The 22,948-nt window shown below is 37.2% G+C and overlaps 1 protein-coding gene across 1 annotated transcript in view; it reads right to left on the bottom strand.

Moving 5' to 3' along the window:
• LOC103798177 (otogelin-like protein) overlaps nt 1–22,948 on the bottom strand; it is a gene marked incomplete at its 3' end in the record, with an annotated part of 75,241 nt that overhangs the window by 30,344 nt on the left and 21,949 nt on the right. Inside the window, exons 16-25 of the mRNA XM_009070425.1 lie at nt 21,715–21,838; nt 19,864–20,041; nt 18,844–18,968; nt 16,808–17,017; nt 15,791–15,956; nt 14,616–14,690; nt 13,443–13,495; nt 12,601–12,763; nt 10,752–10,859; nt 9,365–9,503 (exon numbers count right to left, since the gene is read on the bottom strand). Of these exons, the coding sequence (XP_009068673.1) occupies nt 9,365–9,503; nt 10,752–10,859; nt 12,601–12,763; nt 13,443–13,495; nt 14,616–14,690; nt 15,791–15,956; nt 16,808–17,017; nt 18,844–18,968; nt 19,864–20,041; nt 21,715–21,838 (1,341 nt within the window). The remainder of the gene's footprint in view (nt 1–9,364; nt 9,504–10,751; nt 10,860–12,600; nt 12,764–13,442; nt 13,496–14,615; nt 14,691–15,790; nt 15,957–16,807; nt 17,018–18,843; nt 18,969–19,863; nt 20,042–21,714; nt 21,839–22,948) is intronic.

Here is a 22,948-nt window from a genome sequence, read left to right as displayed (position 1 = left end):
TGTACTTACATAGTCAAAATGCAGCCTGGGAGAGGACAATTTGAAAGTGACTGTATCTGTTTCTTTGAAAGTTACATTAAAATCTAACTGTTCAGTGCAAAGACTCATTCTTTTCCATTCTTAATACCCTCATTTAGCCGTTGTTTTTGGTTTGTTCACTGCAGTACACTAACTTGCAAACTAGGGGAGCCATAAAAGCATCTAGGGACACACTGGGAATGGGATAGAGATAGATTAGTCCTATCTTCCTTCTGGTTTAGTGTCGCTTTAGATGTTTTCATATATAGCTGCAAAAAGCTCTAAAAATACTGAAAAAATATACAGTAGTTTAAAAAGTAGAATTTGCTTTCGCCTTCCTACATATTTTCAAAGAGATATCATTAGCTCTCTTCAGACTTAACATTTCAGGAGAATTTATGGAATGTCAGAATTAGTTTGGTTGTAGTTTATTGAGGTCTGGCTTTCTTCTGAGGGAACTTAACATTTGAAACTATTACTTCCACTGAGCTTGATCCTAAGAGAAGTAAAATATCTTAGCCCAGATTTAGTGAGCATTTAAGTATAAATATTTAAGTGGTTTTGGAGAGTAGAAAAATGTCTTGGCACCCGCATGTTCTTGCTCTGTTAGATTCTTGTGGCATTTTACTGGAGAGTCAATCTCCAGATAATCAGTGAAAACACATTAATTATTCAACTCATTTCAATTTACACCAAGAGGCATCTTTTATTGAAAGGCTTCTTTTGTTTAGTTGGTGCACTAATTTCTTCTGTACCTTTTCAAAATTACATGTATACATTTCATGTAACTTCATCTGATCACTGCTTTTGCATCCTGTAGAAATTTGTATCATCAAATGTTTCTCCTATAGCTATTCAAACACTGGAGCAATATTGCTTGGAGACAACAGATGGCACTGATAGACACTGTCTCAGTTTGGGAAGAAATCCACATGAAAGCTGGGAAAAATTATTATAGAAAGATTGCAGGTGATCCGCTTACAAGAGAGAGAAAAGGAATCAGTACTGTTTTTCCATTTGTTATGCATTTCTATACAAGTATTAAGTAACACCCAAAAAACCCAAAATACACATTTAGGAACTAAGAACCTGAGAGCTCAATTGCTCATGCACATAAATTTTGTTTTCCTCAGCATCTTCTACGTGGCTGCAGATTATTCTCACTTAAAATATGGCAAAGAAACTTGCAAAACACCTGTAAGATACAACATATTTCTAGCTTTGTAGCACAGTTGAGTAGAAATGGAGGAGGGCAGCATGATTGAGCAGATTCTCTGATGAAAATTCAAAGGGAGTGATACTATTCCAGTTACTGACTCATCCTCAAACAACTTCCAGGTGTCTGCTAATGTATCCATGATAACTCTTGCCTGTTTCTTTTTCAGTGACTTCTGACAAGGATACATATCAGGGATAATAAACTCTCAACAACTCTTGAGAAAGATGCATTACAAGTATGTATACATTGATGTATGTATGTATACAAGCAAATGGAAAAAGATATCATTATGTAATATTTTCTTTATTATACATAGGGAGATTTGTAGCATATTTTATGGCAACGTAGAATTGTTTGGTGTTCTGAGGTTTTGTCAACAATGAAATCCAAATAATCTTTTTCCAAATCTACAGCTAATAATGAAAATACATGACAGGGAATATTTTACTTCATCTCTTTAAAATCTTGTTCTAAGTTAATGTTTGTTAATTTTGAAAAAGTTGATTAATCAGATAGATAACACTGGAAAGGTTTTGGTTTTCTTTTTTGTATTTGAAGAGAACTCTATTAAAAGGTTTGAGAAGAGATTTTCTTTTGTTTCATTTACTTAACTTTGCCTGCTTGTGTATCAGATTTTGCTTTTGCAAAGGTCATATTACTGCAATCCCTTTCTAATTAAAAATGAGATCTTCTGCAGATTAAAGATTTGGGAACATTTGAATGCTTGTTTCCAAGTGACACATTCTGTAACATGAGCTATTCTGAATTACAAATCAACTGCACAATTGGTGGTGCCGGTTTTAATATCTAAACACATTTATATGAGACCCATTAGTGTTGTTTTCTTAATAGGCATGATAGATGTCAATATTTTATCATTGTTGGTTGTAATGATAAAGTACAACATACGAGGAAAAAGACATAGTGGTGATAAATTTGCCTTTTCTGAGCTCCAGCAAATGATGGCAGGAGCTAGAAAGCTGAAACTTACACAAAGTGTTGCTGGTTTTCAATATAAAAAATGTTAAATGTGTTCATTTACACTGCTGAAGCTTAGTTTCTACGCATTCAGAAAAAAAAAAAAGGTATTCATACCCTGACCTAAACCAGAGTATATTTAATTGGCAGTTCTCATAGCTCACCGCCAACACCCAGAGTCAGACACCATAAACTGCTAAGCAGCCTCTACAGGTGACTAGCAACCAGCATCTACCACTTCAAACCCAGCAAACAGCTTTCATTTTACTGTTGCCAACACACCATACACCTCCCAGAAACAGCAGTGTGTGATGCTGAGTTTTGTTCATCTTTGACTGGGCTGTACCAGTGGAAGATGGGAATCAACAGTCCACAAAGCTGTACCCACTAGAGGCACTCCAACTCAGGCACACATTCTTACAGTGAGCTGCATTTTCAGGCAGCCATCAGAGTAAAACCTTTTAGAGTCAGCATAGCCAAAGGGCTGTTGGATGCCGACATCCAAAACCAGAAATTCAAGGCAAAATGTCACTTTCTTCAAGCTCTGTGATCACTAAATGGCAAAGTCCTTGGAAAAAGGATCCAAATTCTGAGTCACACCATGCACACATGGCCTCCAAATTGCCATTCTCATGGCAAGAAATCTTCCCCAAGCCTTTCCTGGAAGACCTCCATGCTAATCTGCACAAATTGAAAGAAGTCTTTCCTTTGTTGGAGAATAAATGTGATTCATTCACTGCATAATTTAATGGTCTGGAGAATCAGGTGGTGGAGACAGAAAGGAATTTAGAGGTAATTGAGTCTGAAATCATTGATCTGAAGAAAATGGAACCAGAGCATAAATCCATTGCCAACTGTAATCAAATCTTTTGCTAACAGAAGGAATAGAACAAATAAAAAAACAGGTATTTCTGAAGCCAAAGATAGAAAGGGATGTCTCCCAGAGGGAGCTCACTACTGACCCTTGCAGGACTTGGAGAGACCCCAAAAAGAGAGGGCATCCAGAAATATATATATCCAGAAATACCTCTGAAATTATGGGACAGATGAAAAGCAAATTGTCAGTATTCTTTGCAACTAGAGCAGGGCAAACTATTCACAGTAAATAATATTTTTACTAAAATGTAGTCACTCTCTTTTTGGACACAGATTTCCACACAAATTGTCAAGAAACACATCATTATTTATACACAGTTACTGTTGCTATAAATTATTTGACAAGTGTTTTAGGTGGACATATTTTGGGACATCACTCATTAAACTATTTGCTGGAATGTGGTTTGAGGACTAGATATGTTAATTAAAATATTAACAGCGTTGTGATTGGAACCCCCTGTAATAGTTGTAGTCCCTGAATAGATGAAAATTACTTTTAGAGTCTGTTTCCAATTTAAAACATTTGCAATTTAAAATTCAACATTATTTACTTTCCCATTAAAATCCTCAGAGTCTATTAAAAGAAAGTATTTGTCTTAACTATGAAGAGTCAGCTTGACAATGTTGCTTGGCCATGAACCTTCAGCTTTAATCCTCCATAGGGTGACTAACAGCAAGAAGAATGTATTTATTTTACAAACAGGCTATGAGAGACATGAAAAACACTATTAAAAAAAATTGTTGCTCTGTGTGTGATTGCTCCAGCTTATGTCCAGTCACCATTTAACAAATTTACCTATCAAGATAAATATATCAGCAAGTAATGGGTAAAATATTATCAGTGCATCAACCAATTTCTATATTAAGCACTGTAATAAAAGTATCATTAACTAAGAGCTTTGAACTTGCTTCAAGTTACAAAAAAGGGGAATGCAAGAAAAGAGCTCCCTTGCTGTATTCCCCAGGGCAGACCAGGTATCTAGCTTTGAGGACTGTTCATCAATAGGATAATCATTTGGGAAACTAGTACTGGTTCCCGTGAACCTCTGCCTTAACAAATGGGCTCAAATCTGTTGTCTCCTGACCCAAAGAGTTACACCTGTACTTCTAATTGGCATGGCAGTTCAATTGTTTGATCAAATGTCTGGTTGTTGCTTATATAATCCTTCAACAAAGTGGCTTGATGGTTGCATCAAAAAGATTTAAAAGTTCACTTCAAAATGGTCAAACCCCCAATGTCACATGAAAAGAAGTGAAAATATTTTTATCACATACTTTAAAGTTAGGAGTAATCTATAAAATGGGAATACCTGAGGATGAGAGCCTAGTTGTTCTGGCCTCCATCTTTCATGACATAGGAATAAAACAGTCCATCCTTTTCTCTGCTTTAGGACCTTACTGACAACCTACTAAAGTTAATGGAAATACTTCAGCAGGGGGATTTGCATGTTTATTTTTTTAAATGCAGATAAGCATTGCAACTGAGCTCCCTCTTATTTGAGGATATTCTGATGGGTAGACTATCCCTCTAGACTCTTGCTTGGAGTCTCCCCCAAGGCAGAGAAAATATAATTCTGCTTCACAGAAGAGAACACCTCTGAGGGGATCTAAGGGCACTGACCCTGCAAGCCTTAATAAAGACACTGAGCTGAGAACTGAAAACTACTACAAAGCTGAAAAACGGCTTGTGATAGACAGCATTTTTACTATAAAAACAGGAATCTATGAAACAGGCAAGTGGGAGAAACAAATCACAACTACAAATAACACACAGTAAAAAAAATAACATTATTTTGTTAGGGAAAGCTTGTAGCATCATCAAAGACAGAAGATAAGCAAGAAAATGGAAGAAAACAAGCTATTTTAAGATTTTTAATGAGGACACTGTCTGACTTTAAATTCATCATCTATGTTCAGATTAGCTAAAATGAAGTGTTTACCTGATCTACACTGATAAATTTGCTGACCTGCTAAAATTATTTCTTTTTTACCTTTGAAATTACTGAGGTTTTAAAATGTTATACACAAATATTGATGTCTTTCCTGTGAATGTCATTTATCCGTACAGGGACTTTACATCTCAGTGTGTAATGTAACTCCTAATTCCTTGATAAAGATGAAGTTATCATTTCATGAGACATTACTGCCCTAATTTTCTTAATTGCTGCATTAAATCTTTTTTGGTCATTTTCTGACCACTGGATTCACTGGACTGTTGAACTACTTATAAAGGGGTTTTTCATATAGATACTGTCACCTTAAACAAAAAGGCCTGACAGATGATATGGATGTTGAAAATAAAGTTTGAAGTTTCATAACTGGCTGAAAGTTGATACTTGATTTTTCTCCCACAAGAGCTCCTTATTAAAAACGTAATAAAAGGTAAGGATGAGTTCTTTGTTTGATACAGTGCAACACAATGACAAATGAAAGAATTGTTCAAACAGATTAGATTTAGAAAGGTCAACAACCAGATCCAAACAGTGAGGGCTGGTAACATGGATGGGAACAGCACATTATCATGCCATTGGGGACAGCAGATTCAGATTATAATTGTTGCACTCAGTTCTACATCTGGGAAGAGCTAGCATGCCAACAAATTTATTGTAGCTATAACCTCCCTTATTGCACAGCTACAACACCTTTGTTTAGTGCATATAAGTTGGCAGAGACAAAGCCTTCCACCTCTCACAGGAATAAAGATTAGTAAAAGGGCAAACTTATTACAGTGTTGTATGTACAATATTGCAACCACTTCAGCTGCTTCCATTTCAGCAGTTAGGTGAGCCTTTTATATGTTATCCACAAAAATCGACCTTGTAACAGCATTGTGAACTCCCATTAAATCAGTGTACTAGCAGCTATCAAATCTATGACGTTCTATCATCCCTTACAGATGTGGAATATGAAGCACAACAGCACACACACACCCGTGGCAGGGGTTTGGAGTAGATGATTTTTAAAGGTCCCTTCCAACCCACTACATTTTATAATTACAATTTTTTTAAAAACAGTTGGTTTGTAGACCAGGTAGCATGGCTTAAGCACTAGTGCCCTGGACAGCTGTGCCTGCCCAGATGTTGGGCAAGGCATTTAAACTTTTGCAACTATACATATACACTTTCTCACTTTTTGTTTGACTTCTTTATTTGGACAACAGGCTATGAGAGACAGGGCTGTCTAGCATACCTTCTGAACAAAGAGTAGCTCAAGGGAGACTCAAATACTGCTATTAAAAATGCCATTTACATGGTCACAATATAGGGGAAAAGATATGGAAACCCCTACTCTTAGGAACAAAAAAGCATATTTCAAATGAGCAGCCTCATCATACTATCATGTCTGCATATACAAAGTAACTTAGCCACATCAGTATGTGGCACAACTGTAGTCTAACTGTGTACAAACAAATAAAAGCATATGTGAAATTGGAGAATGGATGTCACTGGATTATCACGCAGGCTGCCAATATGAAGATGCCAATTATATCTGTTTTATTTATTTTTCTAACATAAAATTCCATTCCTGCATAATAGTACCTAATGTACTGCCTATCTTCACGGTAGCATAGTTACAGGGGTTTTTTTGGTTCATTGACTTGCCTATTTCATTATTAAACTCCATCCTCCATTTTATTATGCAGCATTTTCTGCCATAAGGCTTTCTAAACTCTTTGTTTCAGCTGTTCAGACTGATTCTTTATCGTCAGCATACTTCACCTCAATCCTCAGACCACCTTTTCAAATTTTTTTCTGAAGATGCTGAATGCAGGTCTCAGCATAGGTCCCTATGAGATCTCACCAGGATTCTAAAAAAAAGGTCACTTATTCCTGTTCTGAAAAAAAAAGATCACTTATTCCTATTTTTTAACTTCTAACTTTTAATTAGTCCTGTGGAGGGTGACAGGGTCTGGAGCACCTCTCTTACAAGAAAAGGCTGAGGGAACTGGATCTGTTTGGCCTTGAGAAGAGATGACTGAGAAGAGCCCTCATCAATGTGTCTAAGTATCTGAAGGGAGGGTGTCAAGAGGATGGAGCCAGGCTCTTCTTGAGAGTACCAAGCAACAGGACAAGAGGCAACAGGCAGAAACTAATGCACAGGACGTTCCACCTGAATATGAGGAAGAACTTCTTTACTGTCTGGTAACCGTGCACTGGAAGAGATGTCCCAGAGAGGTTGTGGAGTCTTCCTCCCTGAACATATTCAAGAATGGTCTGGATGCAATCCTGTGCCATGTGCTCTTGGATAACCCTGCTTCAGCAGGGAGGTTGGACCAGATGACCCACTGTGGTTCCTCCCAACCTTACCCATTCTGTGATTCTGTGAATTTGAGTCACAAAAAATCCTCATTCAAATCCTTGAGAGATTATTCTCTAAAAAACAGTTGTTGAAATCTTCCTCCAAAAGATCTTTAAGCCAAAATACTCACATATTGATCTGAATATTCTTACTCATATATTTATTGCCTTCATGCAATAAATCAGAAGTTTGATCATGCATTAATTTTTTTAATTAAAAAAAAAGAGCTCAACCCTTCTCCAATTGCAATTTCTCTTTGTTTTAATTTCCTTCATATGTAAATCAGACATGTTGGTCTCTTCCTCTCAAATTCAGCCACTAAGTCCTTTTAAAATATTTGATTATATTACCATCTTCCATTCCTCTGATTTCAGCATTGCACATCACTTAGTTCCTCAGTTCTGTTTTATTTCCCTCATAGCTCTTTGGCATCTGCCATATGAACCCATCCTTTGCCTCTCTTTCCTTTTTTCTCCCCCTAAACATTCTCCAAACATTTCACAGTCAAAAGCTAGTCCACAGATACTTCATATTTATGTAGTGTCTGATTTGTAATAAAGAGTCCTTCAATACAGATCATGAAAGTTTCCCATATACTAAAGAAGGAAGAAAAATGATGAACAGATTAGGCTATACTCTCTCACATCAGCTATGTTTGGGGAAAAAAAATAAAGCTTGAAAAGCTGAAAACAGTCTGAGAAGCCTGAAAAGCAGATCTATGTAGGGAGCATTTTCATCATTTGTGTCATGTTCACCTGAAGAATGGCCTGTTAGCAGTGTGCCATCTGCCTTAAATATCTGGCTGTCAACTTTACTCTTGGATGCCAAATGCTCCCCATGGTTCGTTTCCAGGTAGGTTCTTTCTAGTACAATAGAATGGTAGGTTACACTTGATTGTAAAAGCAAGATATTCTAGTATACTAAAGTAAGAAAAAGCAGCACAGATTTGTCTTTAAAACCTCTCTGAATGGATGGCATATGAATTAAGAAATGACAACTCACCTTTCCACCTCATCATACAGGTGAGATGATCTTACAGGTAAAGTAACCACTATTTTTTGTATCTTAACGCAGAAGATTTGTAGAAAGGTTCATATGCCTCTCAGAGTAAGAGCTCTTATATGACACACACCAGGAGTTTGATATGAAGTATTATTATCTTTACTAAACCACTCCTCTTTTTTCCTTTTTAAACATACTAAAAAATCTGGAACCAATGTATTTTATTTCACAGCTGTGAATACTCTACTAAAACATACATCAAATAAGCTATTTGCAGTAGTCCTTGTCGAGAAACTATGCTTTTTCTTAAGGGTAGACAGTCAGGAAAATGAGTATTTTTCTAAACATATTACTGTAACTGAGAAGACAGACTCTTAGCCTTAAAAATAGCAACAAAGATAATAAACAATTGTGTTTTTACTAATAGAATATATTTCTAAATGTCAGTAATGGCATTTTTAAACAAAAAAGGCTAGCAATGTACTGTAAATGTGTGTTACGAGGAACGTTAGCATGTAGCTGCCAGACAATTTCAATGAATGATTTCATTGTTGAATTATGAAGTCATTATGTTTGATATAATTATACACATACAATCCAGACCTGATGCAGATCACATTCAAGAAGAATTCCAAGCAGACAGAGGTCATCATTAACCCTCTGCCAAGCAGGGTTTATAGATAATTATTAGATAAATCTATATATTATACCTAGTTCAAACAGTTTCTGTTGTGCTATTCTTTGCTCATTGTGAGGAAAGAATGTTTAAGGTAGAACAGCTAACATAGATATGCAAGGACACACTCATGTACCCATGCACAAAACCTCATTTACAGATTCTTCCTTCACTTCTATTCTACATCTCTTTTCTTAACATTTGCTTCTATAGATCATCTCCCAGCGTTCAAAATACTTGTCCCCTCATGGAAACTTTTGCTTGGACACATGAAAACGTATGAACTATCCTCCTACCTTTAGCAGGTAAGTTTGGCAGTCACTGACATAATCATACTCCAGTCCATCAAAGGTATAATAATGTCGATCTCCATAAATAGTGCAGACAGCAGGACAGGGGTAACTAGTGCAATTGAATACACCTCTCCGACAAACACTGTAAGGAAAACTAACAATCAGTATCTTCTCATAACAGGGTCATTTTCTGTATATTTACAGAAATAGCTTTCTTGGGTTCTTTATTTCAAATCATACAGAAATTAATCATTCATAAACAGAAGAAAATCCTTAGACCTTGAAACACACAGTTGTTCTGTGGATTACTTCTGAAGTTCTTGATGATGCTATGGCAGAAAAGTGTTTAACATTTTGCAATCAGCCCAATATGTACAATGAAAATGCATAAGAGGCAAATGTAAAATCTAACACTTTTTACAGTTTATGCAAATATTTCCATCACTGCCTCCAGTATAGATAAGACACCATGCCAGAATAGGCTCATTTATAAAACATCAATATTATACTTTTTCTCAAGAAATTTTGATTAAATTCTCCACATATTCAAAGCAAAATACATTCAGCTGCTACCCGTAAGATTTCAGGGCATCAGACAAGTATGGAATGAATTGAAGGAATTGATGCTGATATTTTGCAGGATTACCTTTCCTGTCAGCTACATTCAATGACTTACACAAGTAAAACTAGACAATGTCAGTACTACCTTCATACAAATTTGTGTAAGTGTAAATGCTCAGTTGATTTGCCAATGCAATTTTTAAATAATTAAAAGCTCCAATGCCAATATTTTTCCATTATCAGATATATACATAACTGAATAGAGATATTTTGGCTAGGAGATTATAATGGATGTAAAACTGGTTTGCATCAGTATGAATCAGGTGAAACTCCTTAAAAAAGATGCTGAGTGCTAGCTCATTTTTCAATTCTAATGGCTTTTTTTTTAATTGCCCATCTTCTTCCTATACAATCACTTGTGCTAACTGACAACTCACACTGCAAAGAGTCCAGTTCCCAAAGATGTAGACTATTTACCACAGTCATACATTTAGTATCTCTTTTTCTTCTCCCATCGTTGTCTTTCATGACATTTTATTCTCCAAAATGCCATAACTGATATATGTGGAATTAAGCACTTAGAATTCTTGACTGCTTTTTAACTTGGTTATATTCATCTTCCTTTCCAGATCTGAAGAAGCACTCACCCCAATGTCTTCCTACTTATCCAAGTCTATTAGTGAGCCTAATAGAATATGTATCATGTAACTGTCTATAAACAAGCATATACATTTTTACTTTTCAAAGTACTCTACACATTTTCTGTATCAGTTTCACCTTGGAGCTAGGTTCAGATAACTTGGAAGTATGCAAAAGGAATGTCACTCACCAGGTGTAACATGGTGTAGCTATCACTTCTCCTGACAGAAATTCCCTGTCTTTCCATGTGCATGGACAACTGTCAGGAATATAACATTTCCCTCTATGCTCAGCCATCCTTCAAAATAAAAGAATTATTAAGATGAAAGAGTAAGTTCACAAGCAGATCAACATAAATGAATGTGTAGTGTATTGTCTAAACCCCACCTAGGGCAACCTGTCTTCCATCCGGCCAAGGGCAATTGGTTCATCAGCAAAAGCTGTCCAAATCAAATGGACTCCACTGTGCTCAGCTGGAGACCTCACCAAGCTCACAGCTGCAGCTCTCCTTCCATCTCAAAAGGGGTATGTCAGTGTGGGACAGCAGCTCCATGCAGGAGCATAGGTAGTGGAGGTACTGCTCCCTGAAAACTGCAAAGCATCTGTGTATGATGCGGAGACAGCAGCAGTACTGCCCTTCCCTCTCTGCTGCTCTCTCATCCTCCTGTCCCAGGGAGGCAGCAGGACTGATGTGCCTGCTCCTCTGCACAGAGCAGCAACTGTCCTGTTCAGAGTGCAGGATAGTGAGCTGGGCTATGGCAGCTGTTCAAACAGTATGACTGTGAGAGCAGAGTTTAGATCTGGTTTTAACTTATATTTTCATTTTTTCAAATATTCAAATGAACTTTCATGCCTATACTGCTAGTTCAAGTGCATGCAAATATCATGGTGATGTTTCAGTAAAAATATACCACCTTACTACTTGTACAGATTCATGTATTTTTTGTGTTAAAAATAACTATTCATTCCTATAACACTAATGGTTTTGAAAGCTAACTTCTCAGTTGAGGCAGAAGTTGTAGAGGACTATAGAATACCAGCCAAGAACAACTAATGAAATCTTAAATATCTATGCCTGAAATCTGTCCTTCACCAGTGTCTAGTCATCTATGAACTTCACAAGGTGCAGGAAGGCGAATTCTGGCAATCTCCTTACACTCTGAGCTGTGCATAACTGATACTTTGTCCAGGGACCACTGGCTACAGACACAATGAAATAAAATGAATTGTTGAGGAAAAAACAGGGAGCACTCCACCTGAGGCCAAATTACAGCAATTCACACAGCAGATTTGACAGCGAGGGAATGGAAACAAATGAGGGGAGTGGTGGTTGATCCTGATAGGAAGTTCATAACAAAACTTTTTAGATTTTATACTTGGATTTGATCCCTGCCAAGCTCAGTAGCCTATTTCTGGGCACCAAAATCCAAATACATGAGCTGAGAAAACGAAAAAGAAGGACAGAGAGAATGAAGGGACAGAGGACAGAATGCAGCCCAAACACCTGCCCTCCCAGCCCCAGGCTGGGCATCAATATTATAAGCCTGACTAGAAGTCTAGATGACATTTACTAGTCTAGATTGACTCAGTGACTTGGGCAGCACTAAGCAGGAGCACAGATGGTTTGCATTATATTTTTTGGTCATGTTTGCTTCTACACTCAATTAAACTATACTCTGCAAGTGATGGAAATCATGTCCTGTCCAGACAGACCCAAATACCAGCCAACTGGACTAGTAGCAAGCTGAATATCTGATGGGATACTGGAATCATGGTCTCTGCATGGAGAAACAGTGAGACTCCAACTGAGGCAGCGCTACTGCATGGAGCCTCACACCAGCAGGAAAGGGCTTTGAAGACCAATGAAAAGGTTGGCCTTTCAAACTGTGACTGTGTGTCTGCAACAATTTATAGAACAATTGTTTCAAAATTAGAGGTGCAATACCACTGGAATTTAAAAAGCAAAAAGAATATGCAGAGTTGAACTGTGAAAAAATATGTATTTGGCTCATGCTCCAAGTTGTTACGTCAAAACTTACCCAGGGGGGCAAATGCAGCCGCTTGCACAGGGTGGTGAGGGGACACAGGAGAAGTTCATGGCGAGGTTTGCACAAGAGATCCCACAATTCACACCTGCTGCTGGTAATCCAGGCACAGGAGATCTGCAGTCATAGTAGATTTTTCCTTCAGGGCATACGTGAACTTCAAAGGCAAATTACAGGTTAGATGAGATCAACTGCTCTTGTACACTGAAGGCTGGTTTTGTTCATCTATTTATTTTAATGCACAGTGAGCCTATGTTACAGTACACATAGGAATGCAATCAGAATAGAAGCCTATAACATATTCTATATTACAGAGATATAAAATGAATGTATGTTCTAGCATTTTTAAAAGGCCAAAACATAATATTAAGCATCTGGATCTATGCACCCTGGACCTGATTCACAGTCCATTTTTAAAGATGGAGTAATTATACCTTAGTTAGAAACAATCTTTAGAAGTGGCATAAATTTCAGTGCACTGAAATTGCTTCTAAATCCATTAAGAATTCATTAAAAATTTACCTTCTAGAAATCAAGATCTTGAGGCTTCCTAAACAGGGATAGTGAGCCTAATTATAGGTATTCCCATGAGAAAACCTTGACCATGTTTTTAATATATTGTTTTTAATTTCCCAAGTGACTTAGTAGTACAATTTGTGCTACAGAAAAAGAAAAGAAAAAGACCAAAGTAACTTGTACTCCTAAACTCCTATTTTAAGTATGTTGTGATGTTAAGCATCTCATAATGAAAATACATATGAGAAGAAAACCAAATGACTATTCAATGTCAAAACTTTCTATGTGCAACTTTAATATGGGACAACGCTGTAATTTACCATTATTTTCTGTAGCGGCTTCAATACATTTCACTGTTCCATTCAAACATTGACTGTAAAAGAAAAGGAAAGCCATGTTTATTCAAGGGGAAAATGTTCCATAGCCACCATGTTAAGAGAGATAATACAGCTCAACTCAATTTAAACAACAAAAATCAGACAGAGAAAGAGGATTAAAATCCAAAAGCATGATTTCTGCCCAAATTTTTGTAGCTATTTTTTAAGTGCTGATGTGTAATGAAGGCCCACTCACAAAGGTGGTTATGTACTATATAACTGCCTAACTTTCACCGAAATAAATAAAAAAGTTCGGAATGTAGGGCCAAGTGATTCAGGATGCAGACAGTATAGTGCAAAACGTTATCCACCTTGGTGAATATGGAAGGATACAGTATGCAAATTGCCTGCTGCAGAGATGTTAGGATTCTTTTTATGTTAAAATAAAGAATTGCAGAAAAACACATTCAACAACAAACTCACTCCTCTTTTTTTTTTACTTTTCCATAAAAAAACAAGTTGTGAAAAAAACCCAAAGCATTGTAGAGGCATTGCAAAGCCAGAAATATGAAGTTCCTAACTTCACTTCTTGAACTACATGATTACCAAACCTCCATTATAAAACTACAATATATAAGTAAGACCTCAGCAAGAATCAACCTTGACACAAAAGTCAGAGACATTACTTTAAATCAGCAGGTTGGGAGCATTTCTCGTAAAATGAACAAGTTTGACCAGGAAACCTGGGAGGTTTCACCACTTACTTCACTGAAGTCAGATTCCTTCATGAATTGATAACACAAAATAACACAAATATAGCTCCCTGCAAGCCTTTATTTTGAAAGACTGTCCAAAATAGAATCATATTGTTTATTCTCTCCAAACCAGCCTCACATGGTTATACTAATGTTCTCAGGTCTAAGAACAGGACTGCAACTTTTCTGTGGGTGTTTGGAGATGCTCTTTAGTCCCTGCCTTACAGAAATTTCCAGTATCTTGTTAAAATAATCAGGTACATAATCCAATTTATATTAGGTTCCCTTTTACTAAGTGTGCAACAAAAATAAAATCTTGATACAATAAACCTTCATTCTACATGAAAAAAATTCTCAAGCCTCTTAAGTAGCATCCAACCTGTGATACATGAAAGATAAGACTCTTGGCACTCAAACCTACCAGGAGCCTGTTGGCGTAGAGAGGATTTCTCCAGGCTGGAGGGCTTTGCCCTTGTAATGACAATGACAGGCAGATCTGTTAAAAGAATATTTATGCATTTGGATACAAAAACAAGATGAAATGGGATTTAAGGGCAATCCATTTACCAGGCTATTATGAAGAGCAGGCCTTGTAATTCATTAATTCAATCCTTATATTTACAATATTGTTTGAAAGATAAGAACTTGAAGATGATACTCAGACTGTATTGAAGTCAGTGGCAAAATTCCTATCGTCTTCAACAAAGCCAGGATTTTCCTTAATCTCTGTGTTATTTATTTGCTGTTTCTGTGCATTAATCTAATGGCAAGGAGTTTTTCTCCCCAGTTATGGGAGTAATATCACAACTTGTAGTTCCCATTCAAAATATTATCAAAATTATGGGACAGAGCAAATATGATAGCAAAAACCAGTAATTCTCTCTGTGATAAGAGCCAGATGGATTAGAAGTAGCAGCAGAAATATCTAGAAACCATGCAAAACTATGTGAATAGCAAGTTACTTCCCATGCTTTAATAGTCTGAAACAGTCTTTAACCCTATAGTACGAACTTTACTGATTTTTCCAAAATATATGTTGCAATGAACAGAAGTAACTGTATAATCTTGAAATGTACATAAATACTCATTCCAGTTTTTAATTCAGTGCCTCAGTAACGCACCATGGTGGTAAGCGGTAAAATTTTGGTACACAATATACAAAAACTATTTCCTCTCATTGACCATTTACTTTCATTTAGCTGAAGGGGTTTGCATTGTGAGACAGTAAAAAAGACATTCCTAGCCACTCTTTTCATACTACCCCTTACTTTATGGATTGTTACTACATAGATTCCTTCTTAGTTTTTTCTGAAGTGTTAAAAACAAGGTTTCATGTGAAAATGCATTCCTATAAAGAAATTTCATCACTCTTTTCTAAAGCAGTTTGGCATATCTGCTCTGAATTGCAGTAGATGGCTGTACATACACTCCACTATTGATTAGCAAAAAAGTAAATGAAATCTTCACATACTGTTTGCTATCCTCTTTAGGCAGTCTACATCTTGAGGGAAACAGCAGATAATATGGTCAATATTTTAATCTTGGTAGAAAGAGGAAAATGTACCTATACATATATTCTAGTTTCTAAAGACTTACATTGAAACACAAAAGTTGACTGACTCGTCGAAATATTTCCCATCAGGACAATTACATCCTTCTGCACAGTCGTCACCACAGATATTTGCCACAGAAAGTGAAGCACAGGAATGTTTACAAAAAGAAGAGCACTGATGATAAAGCATACCACTGTGACACAGCACAGCTGGAGGAGAGAGAGGGAGAGAGAAAGGAGAAAAGCATACTCTTAAAATGTAAAAAATAGAAAACAAAGCAGTATATCATGGGAGTGGAAAAAAATGCAAAGCAAAATGGTCTCTTGCTGCACTGGGTTTAGTTGAAAAGCATGAGAAAAATATGCCATTTTACTGATTTCTTAAGAAGTTTTTAGATTCAGGTGGGTTTCTGTTAAACAACTCTTTGGCTGGAATTGTCTATATAGGAAGCAGTAGGTGTCTGTTCTTTATATATGTTAAACTAAGCATCTGTCTAGTAACTCAGGCTTCCAAGAGAGAAAGAATGGTCCAGTTAAGGTTGAGGCATTACTGTATGGCTAAGAAACTGAAATACAGGAGTTAGACTTCAATAATCCTTGTGGGTCTCTTCCAACTCAGGATATTCTATGTTTCTGTGAAATGCCTTGGTTTAAAATCATTACTGTAACCTCCTTCACAAATCCTGCCCATCCTGCCTTGCTCACCCTGCCAAGTCCCTGCCAGCCCAGTTTACTTCCCTTAGGGAATAGCCACACTCCTGCCACTTCCTGACTGCTACCTAGTAGGGGCTTCCATATGACTTAGGGTTTCAAAGAAGAAATTTCAATTCTCTCTGTAACCAACAGAAGGAGCAGACACGGCCTGTGAGGCAGCTCAGGGGGTGCCAACTCAGATGCCTAGTGTAAAGGCTGTTATCATTCTCCCTTGAGTACAACTTTATACCGTGTCGCATCCTAGTTTCCAGGACAAAAAGGTCAAACTCTGTATTTTGTAGAGCCAATTATATTTGTAGAATATTACATCTTTCTAAAAGATACTCCATTCTGGAAATGTTACTCACCACAATGAGAAATATGAGATCTGAAGTCAACAATGACCCCATGCTTTCCACAGACGTAAGCATAGTGTGCCAGAGCATTACACAAGCAGCTGCTTCCACATTTGCATGCGTCAAAGCGGCATAGCTGGTAGTATAACCCTGGACTGATGTAGGCATGGCAGGGAGCAAAAACTTCTTGATTGATGATATCACAGTGAGATGCATACCCAGCTAAGAGAAGGCGACACTGTTTTAGTCAGATCCATTTTAATAAAACAGTTAATCAAATGAATAGCATGGAACAGTAAAACCAAATGTAGGCAGCTATGCAATAAAAACCTGCAGACAATGTCTTTCTGTGAAGTCCCATAGTTTAAGTGGAAGTAACTCTCTCAACAATTAACTCCGCTTAATATAAAAAAAAATAGCCTAAACCAGTCATGCCAGTACAGGAAATTTAAATGCCAAAATAATATATTCCAAAATGTTTATTTAGAGGAGTCCTCCAAAGCTTGGAATATGATTTTTCCTACTTGACATTTCATTTAGCTGTGAAATCAGCAATGGCATATACTTGTTGGCATGTGGGCTCAGGTAGTAGTACAAACTGGAGCTCAAGGTCATGCAAATTAAATACCTAGTTGGCCATATACCTTCTAGCACCAACAAACCCTCCTCCGACCACTGAAGTGAACTACCACACAAGTGGTGGAATATCTCAGGAACACCACAGTGTGGATCATATTTAAGCCACTTTTGCTACTAAGAGAGTGCCCCCACCCTACAACCTTCCTGTTCATTTCCACATTATCACATTGACACAATAATTTCACATTTTACAGAGACGTTCAGTAAACTAGATTCAAGGACTGAATGTGACTTGGTTGAAAATTAACCTTACAAAATAAGTAAACAAGCAAACAATCATTTCCTTTTTAGTTTTATCAGATCAAGGTCATCGCAGACCTAGAAAAGACGTCCTTTTTAGTTTTATCAGATCAAGGTCGTCGCAGACCTGGAAAAGACAATTGTGCTGGCTCAACACAGGTAGTAGCATGGGGTGGATCACTTTACTCTCCACTGCTTTAGCTCAGTGGTTATTACAGCATCACAGGAAAATTCAGGCTGGAAAGTACCCTCAGAACGTCATGTAGTCCACCCTCTTCACTAAGCGCCTTACATTTATGTCAAACTCCACCTTCACTGAGGCAGCACAGAACTGAAGGTGAGGCATGAAGAGAGCTATCTTGACTGAGGCATACTGCTTTAGATGATAGCCAGTGCAGAAGGCATAAAAAGTCTTAGAATGCCCCAGATTGTTAGAGGTTTATGGTTATTCTAGGCTTGCTCCCACAGGCTCTAAATATGGATAAATTCCACATCTTTAGTGAGGTCTTATGTCTGAAACATAAAAACATTAGACTACAGAATTGGCAACTACAGCCTACCCATTGTCTTCATTAATTGAAAAGAACAGCAATGCCAAAAGGACACAGTGAAAGTTCAACACAAACCATAGGCATGTCAACCAGCCAAAACTAAATCTTTCTTCAATAATTTGCACAAATCCAAGGCTCACATATTGTTTGCATCAGTTTTAGTTAGAGAACACAAGTGGAAGATAAGGAAACTAGCATGAAGAAGCCCGATACAGGAATTTTTATCTGAACACTGTCTTGGCATGACACTGTCTTCTGTACTTTCTTTGTTGATCTACAAACATACCTCACATCTTTCCTCTCAACTGGCATAATTTACAGGACCACCGATGGTGTTCTGCCTAGCATTCTGCATGTATATTAGACAGCAGAATTTAGTACTCATAGCCAGTACACCAAGCATTAAATTATCAACTAGCTTGTATTTATCAAGTACTTACTTCATTTTATATACTAAATGTATGGAAAGATTGGTCTTTTCAAAGTAAAAAGGAAAGAAAGAGAGCACATCTAAACCTGAAACTGAAATACATGTATGTGCAACTTATTCACAGAGAAAACAAAAAACACCCCATAACAATGATACAGCTGATTCCAGAGTCCCATGTGAAAACATACCATTTTGCTGATTAATGTTGCAGGGATCAACCACAGGAATATTGACAGGCACGGAGCAAGCTGAGGAAACCTTCCATGCATTGGCATGAAGTTGTGGGGTCCCTTCTATCATCCCTGCTGGAGATCTGAAAAGGCAAAGATCAACACTGCAAGTGTCCTGCTGACCTTAGGGACTACATGGGCAAGGATGCAAATACATTAAAAAGGCTTAGATGCACAGCTGCATTGAACAATTCATGTGCCAAAAGAATTTTCATCTCTAAGGTGTAAAAAGGAAGAGCATGTAAAGCTTTTTCCTCAATATTTCAGTATGAGAAAATATTCTTACACTAAAGGTCTGCCTTCACTTAGGCTTAACTCAAGTACCCTGAAATCAGTTGGAGGAGGCATTAATGAGAGGAGATGTAGCCTTTATTCAAGTAGATAAATTGAGTGAAATGTCAACATTTGACCTGTTAGGCAATTTTGGTGTTCTAGAGGGTAGGCTGTTTGCACCAAGTATTTCAGAAGTATTTATTATTGCTAGACAAGTTTTGTAATATTATAGCTTGAGGAACTTTGGAGGAAATGAGGTAAAGAATAAGGACAGTGTACCCTTGTAATTAGAATATTCCTGTGGTTCATAATTACAATCTTTTATGTTAAAACTTGCTGTGGGGGGAAAAAAAATCAAGCAGTACTGTGTTACCCTCATGTGAAGATGATACAGGTATTATCACTCACTCTTTTTTGTCTGTGCTTATGCATTTCCTCTGAAGATAAGGGAGCAACAGGGAGGGAACAAGTGCATTAAAGCAGTATCATCATGCCATAAATTCTATAAAGAATATGGTAGCTTTCTATAGTTATTTAGCAAAGCATCTTAGAATGCCTACATTTATGACTTTCATATTTCAAAAAATGACTATAATTTTAACTAAGAGATTTTATGTTGGTTTGTTTAAAAAGCTTTGAGCATGTTAATGAAAAAACTTTTCACTTGTTATTAAACATAATCTAAATGCACAATATGCAACTTACAGAAAATCATCTCTTAAATTCCCGTTGTACGTTCCACATAGTCCTAATGTTCTTCCCTTCCATCTGACATCAGCTTGAACATAGATCCTCTCTCCATCTGTAGCAAACAGTATCTTCAAACCAAAACTAGTTTTCAGTTGAACAAAGAAAGAAGATATATTCTGAATTTCAATAGCCCCTGAACATAGCAAAAGAAAAAGAAAAACAAAGTCACTGAAATCCAACTTCCAGGTCACTCTGGTTTACCCATATAACAAAAAAATATTTTGAAAACTCAGAAATAAAATGAGAAACTATGCACAATCCCACTGTCAGCCATATATCCCCACCCGTTCTCCACCTGAGCTTATTTCCATTAACAACACAAATCAGGAATTGCAGCTGCTGTCAACAATTGAAAATCTCTCACATTTCTGCACCTGTGAGTTATCTAGAAACCATAGAAACCACGCTTGCATCATTTCTTTTTGTTTTGTTTTTGGGCTTTTTGTTAGAAGAAAGCTATGCAACTGCAAGCCTATGGCATTGAGAAGACAAGACAAGAAACCAACTGTTTCTTAGTCTCCAGGGATATTATAACATTAATTAACAGGTGTCTGTAAAGTGTCTCAGAATCTTTAGATATAAGGTTCTCTCTTGCCACTTTTGATATGACATTAGTATAGCTCTTTCCTTGGACTGTATGTGAACTGAGCCCCTATCAAATTCCCAGCTTTCCTTCCCAGCAAATCCATTATGTGAGGAAATGGAAATTTCACAGTCACAGCATTCATTTGCCACACATTGTTGGATTACTTGCAGCTGTAGCCTTAAAGCAGATCTACCTTCACAAGGAGCCTCTACGTATGCAAACACACACACATACACACTTAGGTGCATACACTGAGAAGAGGAAGATAAAATGCTTAAGGATGTTCTTAGCTGATAAGACTTACTAGATACACACAATTATTAAGAATGTGACAGCAAAATATTTGTGATATATTATATTTGTTGCAGAGTATGCGAAGAGACAAGAAAGTGAATAGGGACTGATTCACAACAAAGTTAATAGGGACTAATTCAAAAGACATAAAATGAAATTATCAATGAAATTATGAAGCAGAACTGGCAACACAACTGTAGTGGTTTAACTGAGCCATGACACTATTTGCCATAGGAAGCTGTGAATGCCAAAAGCAGAACTGTGACTGGAAAAATTCAATAAAGAAAAGACATGATTGCAACCACCATCACAGAACTGAAGGCTGGGAAAGGACTTTACTCTTTCAGCAAGAGACTAAAAGTCCAGTAACCGATCACTGTAAGATATAAAATTTAGCCATATCATTTCCACCTTCAGTGCTTCATTTTCTAACATACTTTTAAGGCTAATTTATTTTGCTATCCTTTCCAAAAAGGTGAAATAACCTGTCTGAAATCACAACATATGTCAGCACTGAAATAAATGTAGATCCCACAGAGCACATGGATTCTGTTCCATGCTATTTATTCTAAAAGGTTTCAAACAAACTAGACCTTAACATCAGCACCAAGGTAATTTCCAACCTCTCTTAACCTCCTTTCTTTTTCTTTCCTCCTTCCCCCTAAACACAAACAAAATACGTGGAATTTCTAGGTACTCTGCAAGATAAGAAATGCAAATAAATGAGGGCATAATGAAAAGCTGTTTCAGAGACTGAAAATGTACATATCTATAATTATTACTAAAGCTCTAAGAAGTGATTGTGCACTTCACAAATTATGTTTGAAGAAATTCTTTTTTCATAGGCAGATACTATTAAAAAGTTTTGGAGCATAGAAAAGACACAATGAGAACTATGGTGAAATTCTCCTCCGTGCACTTCTTACCATTAAGGTTAAAAACTTGGTTATGGACAGTTTGGACTTGACCATATCTTGTGAGAGTTACTTGTTTCCTCACATCATCTTCAAGAACTAGTGTTATAGACTCAATGCAGGCATGGTCAAAATTCTAAGGAGAAACAAGTTTCACCATCAGAAACAGGCAATGACATTAATATTACCATGGAAAACAAAACCAAACAGAGGAAAAAAGCAGACGTATAGAAAGGAAATATCGGAGCTGTCATCAGGTAAATCAGTTACAAACTATCACTCAAAGTATTAAACAGAGCACCCAAAGTTGTATGCAGAACATGTTAAAACATTGCTTATGCATAATCTCCACATGCAAAGAGAATTCATTTTAGCTACTACGGCAGTCTAGTAGTAAGTTGACAGAGGCCCCCAAGTACTCATACTAGGTTCAAAATGGCCACCCTGGGTACTGCTCACTGATGGGCTAACCAGTGTTTGAGCAAGAGTTCAACCCCATCCATATCAAGCTGGTGCAACCAGACCACAAATGCAGCAGTGCAGGAAAAAGAAACTATAGCACACAAGAAGGTGCTTCTCATCTTGAAATGTAGTGGGGATCTCTGATTGCAGACCAAAAGGATATAATTTATCCTGAATTATATTATGATTTATAAATATCTGGCTATCAAAAAATGGTGACATAAAATATCTCACACATGTCATTTTAAAGTGCAATTGAGGCAGAGTTTATGAACCTAAAAACAGGACAAAAAATAACACATAATCAGCCTAAACCAAGGATCTTATGCTCTCCAGAGGCCTCTCTGTTTTCACCCAGAATCTTTTCAAGGTGTCTACAGTTGTGCTAAGGGCTATTCCTAGTGGCATCCTTCTCTCTCAGTAGCTACCTAACCAACCATTCATGCTTCAGGCCACCTGAAATGCAGAAACAGTAGTGTCAACACCTATGCAGGAGAAGGAGGTGCTTACAAAAAAAGGCTATGGCACAAGCTCATAGTCTAGCTGTTGAAGGGTCATGAGAGACAGTCCCAGAGTAGGGCAGCTCCCATGCATTACTCCCTGCGGATGAGTTCAGACATCCCTGTCCTCAGCACATGGGCAGCTGTGAGTCACAGTCTCAGAGCCCCTTCTGCTGAGAGCCTGGGTGACTAACAGCATCATCAAATACACTCTTGAAGACAAGTGCTTTTTATAAGCACCTTTATTCCTGAAGCCTGTTGTTGGATGCCTGCCAAAACCCTTT

This window comes from Acanthisitta chloris, unplaced genomic scaffold (genome assembly GCF_000695815.1).
Source record: "Acanthisitta chloris isolate BGI_N310 unplaced genomic scaffold, ASM69581v1 scaffold4082, whole genome shotgun sequence".
Lineage (NCBI taxonomy): Eukaryota > Metazoa > Chordata > Aves > Passeriformes > Acanthisittidae > Acanthisitta > Acanthisitta chloris.
Note: the sequence above shows the minus strand (reverse complement) of the source record. Positions and strands in the feature narration are given on the sequence as shown.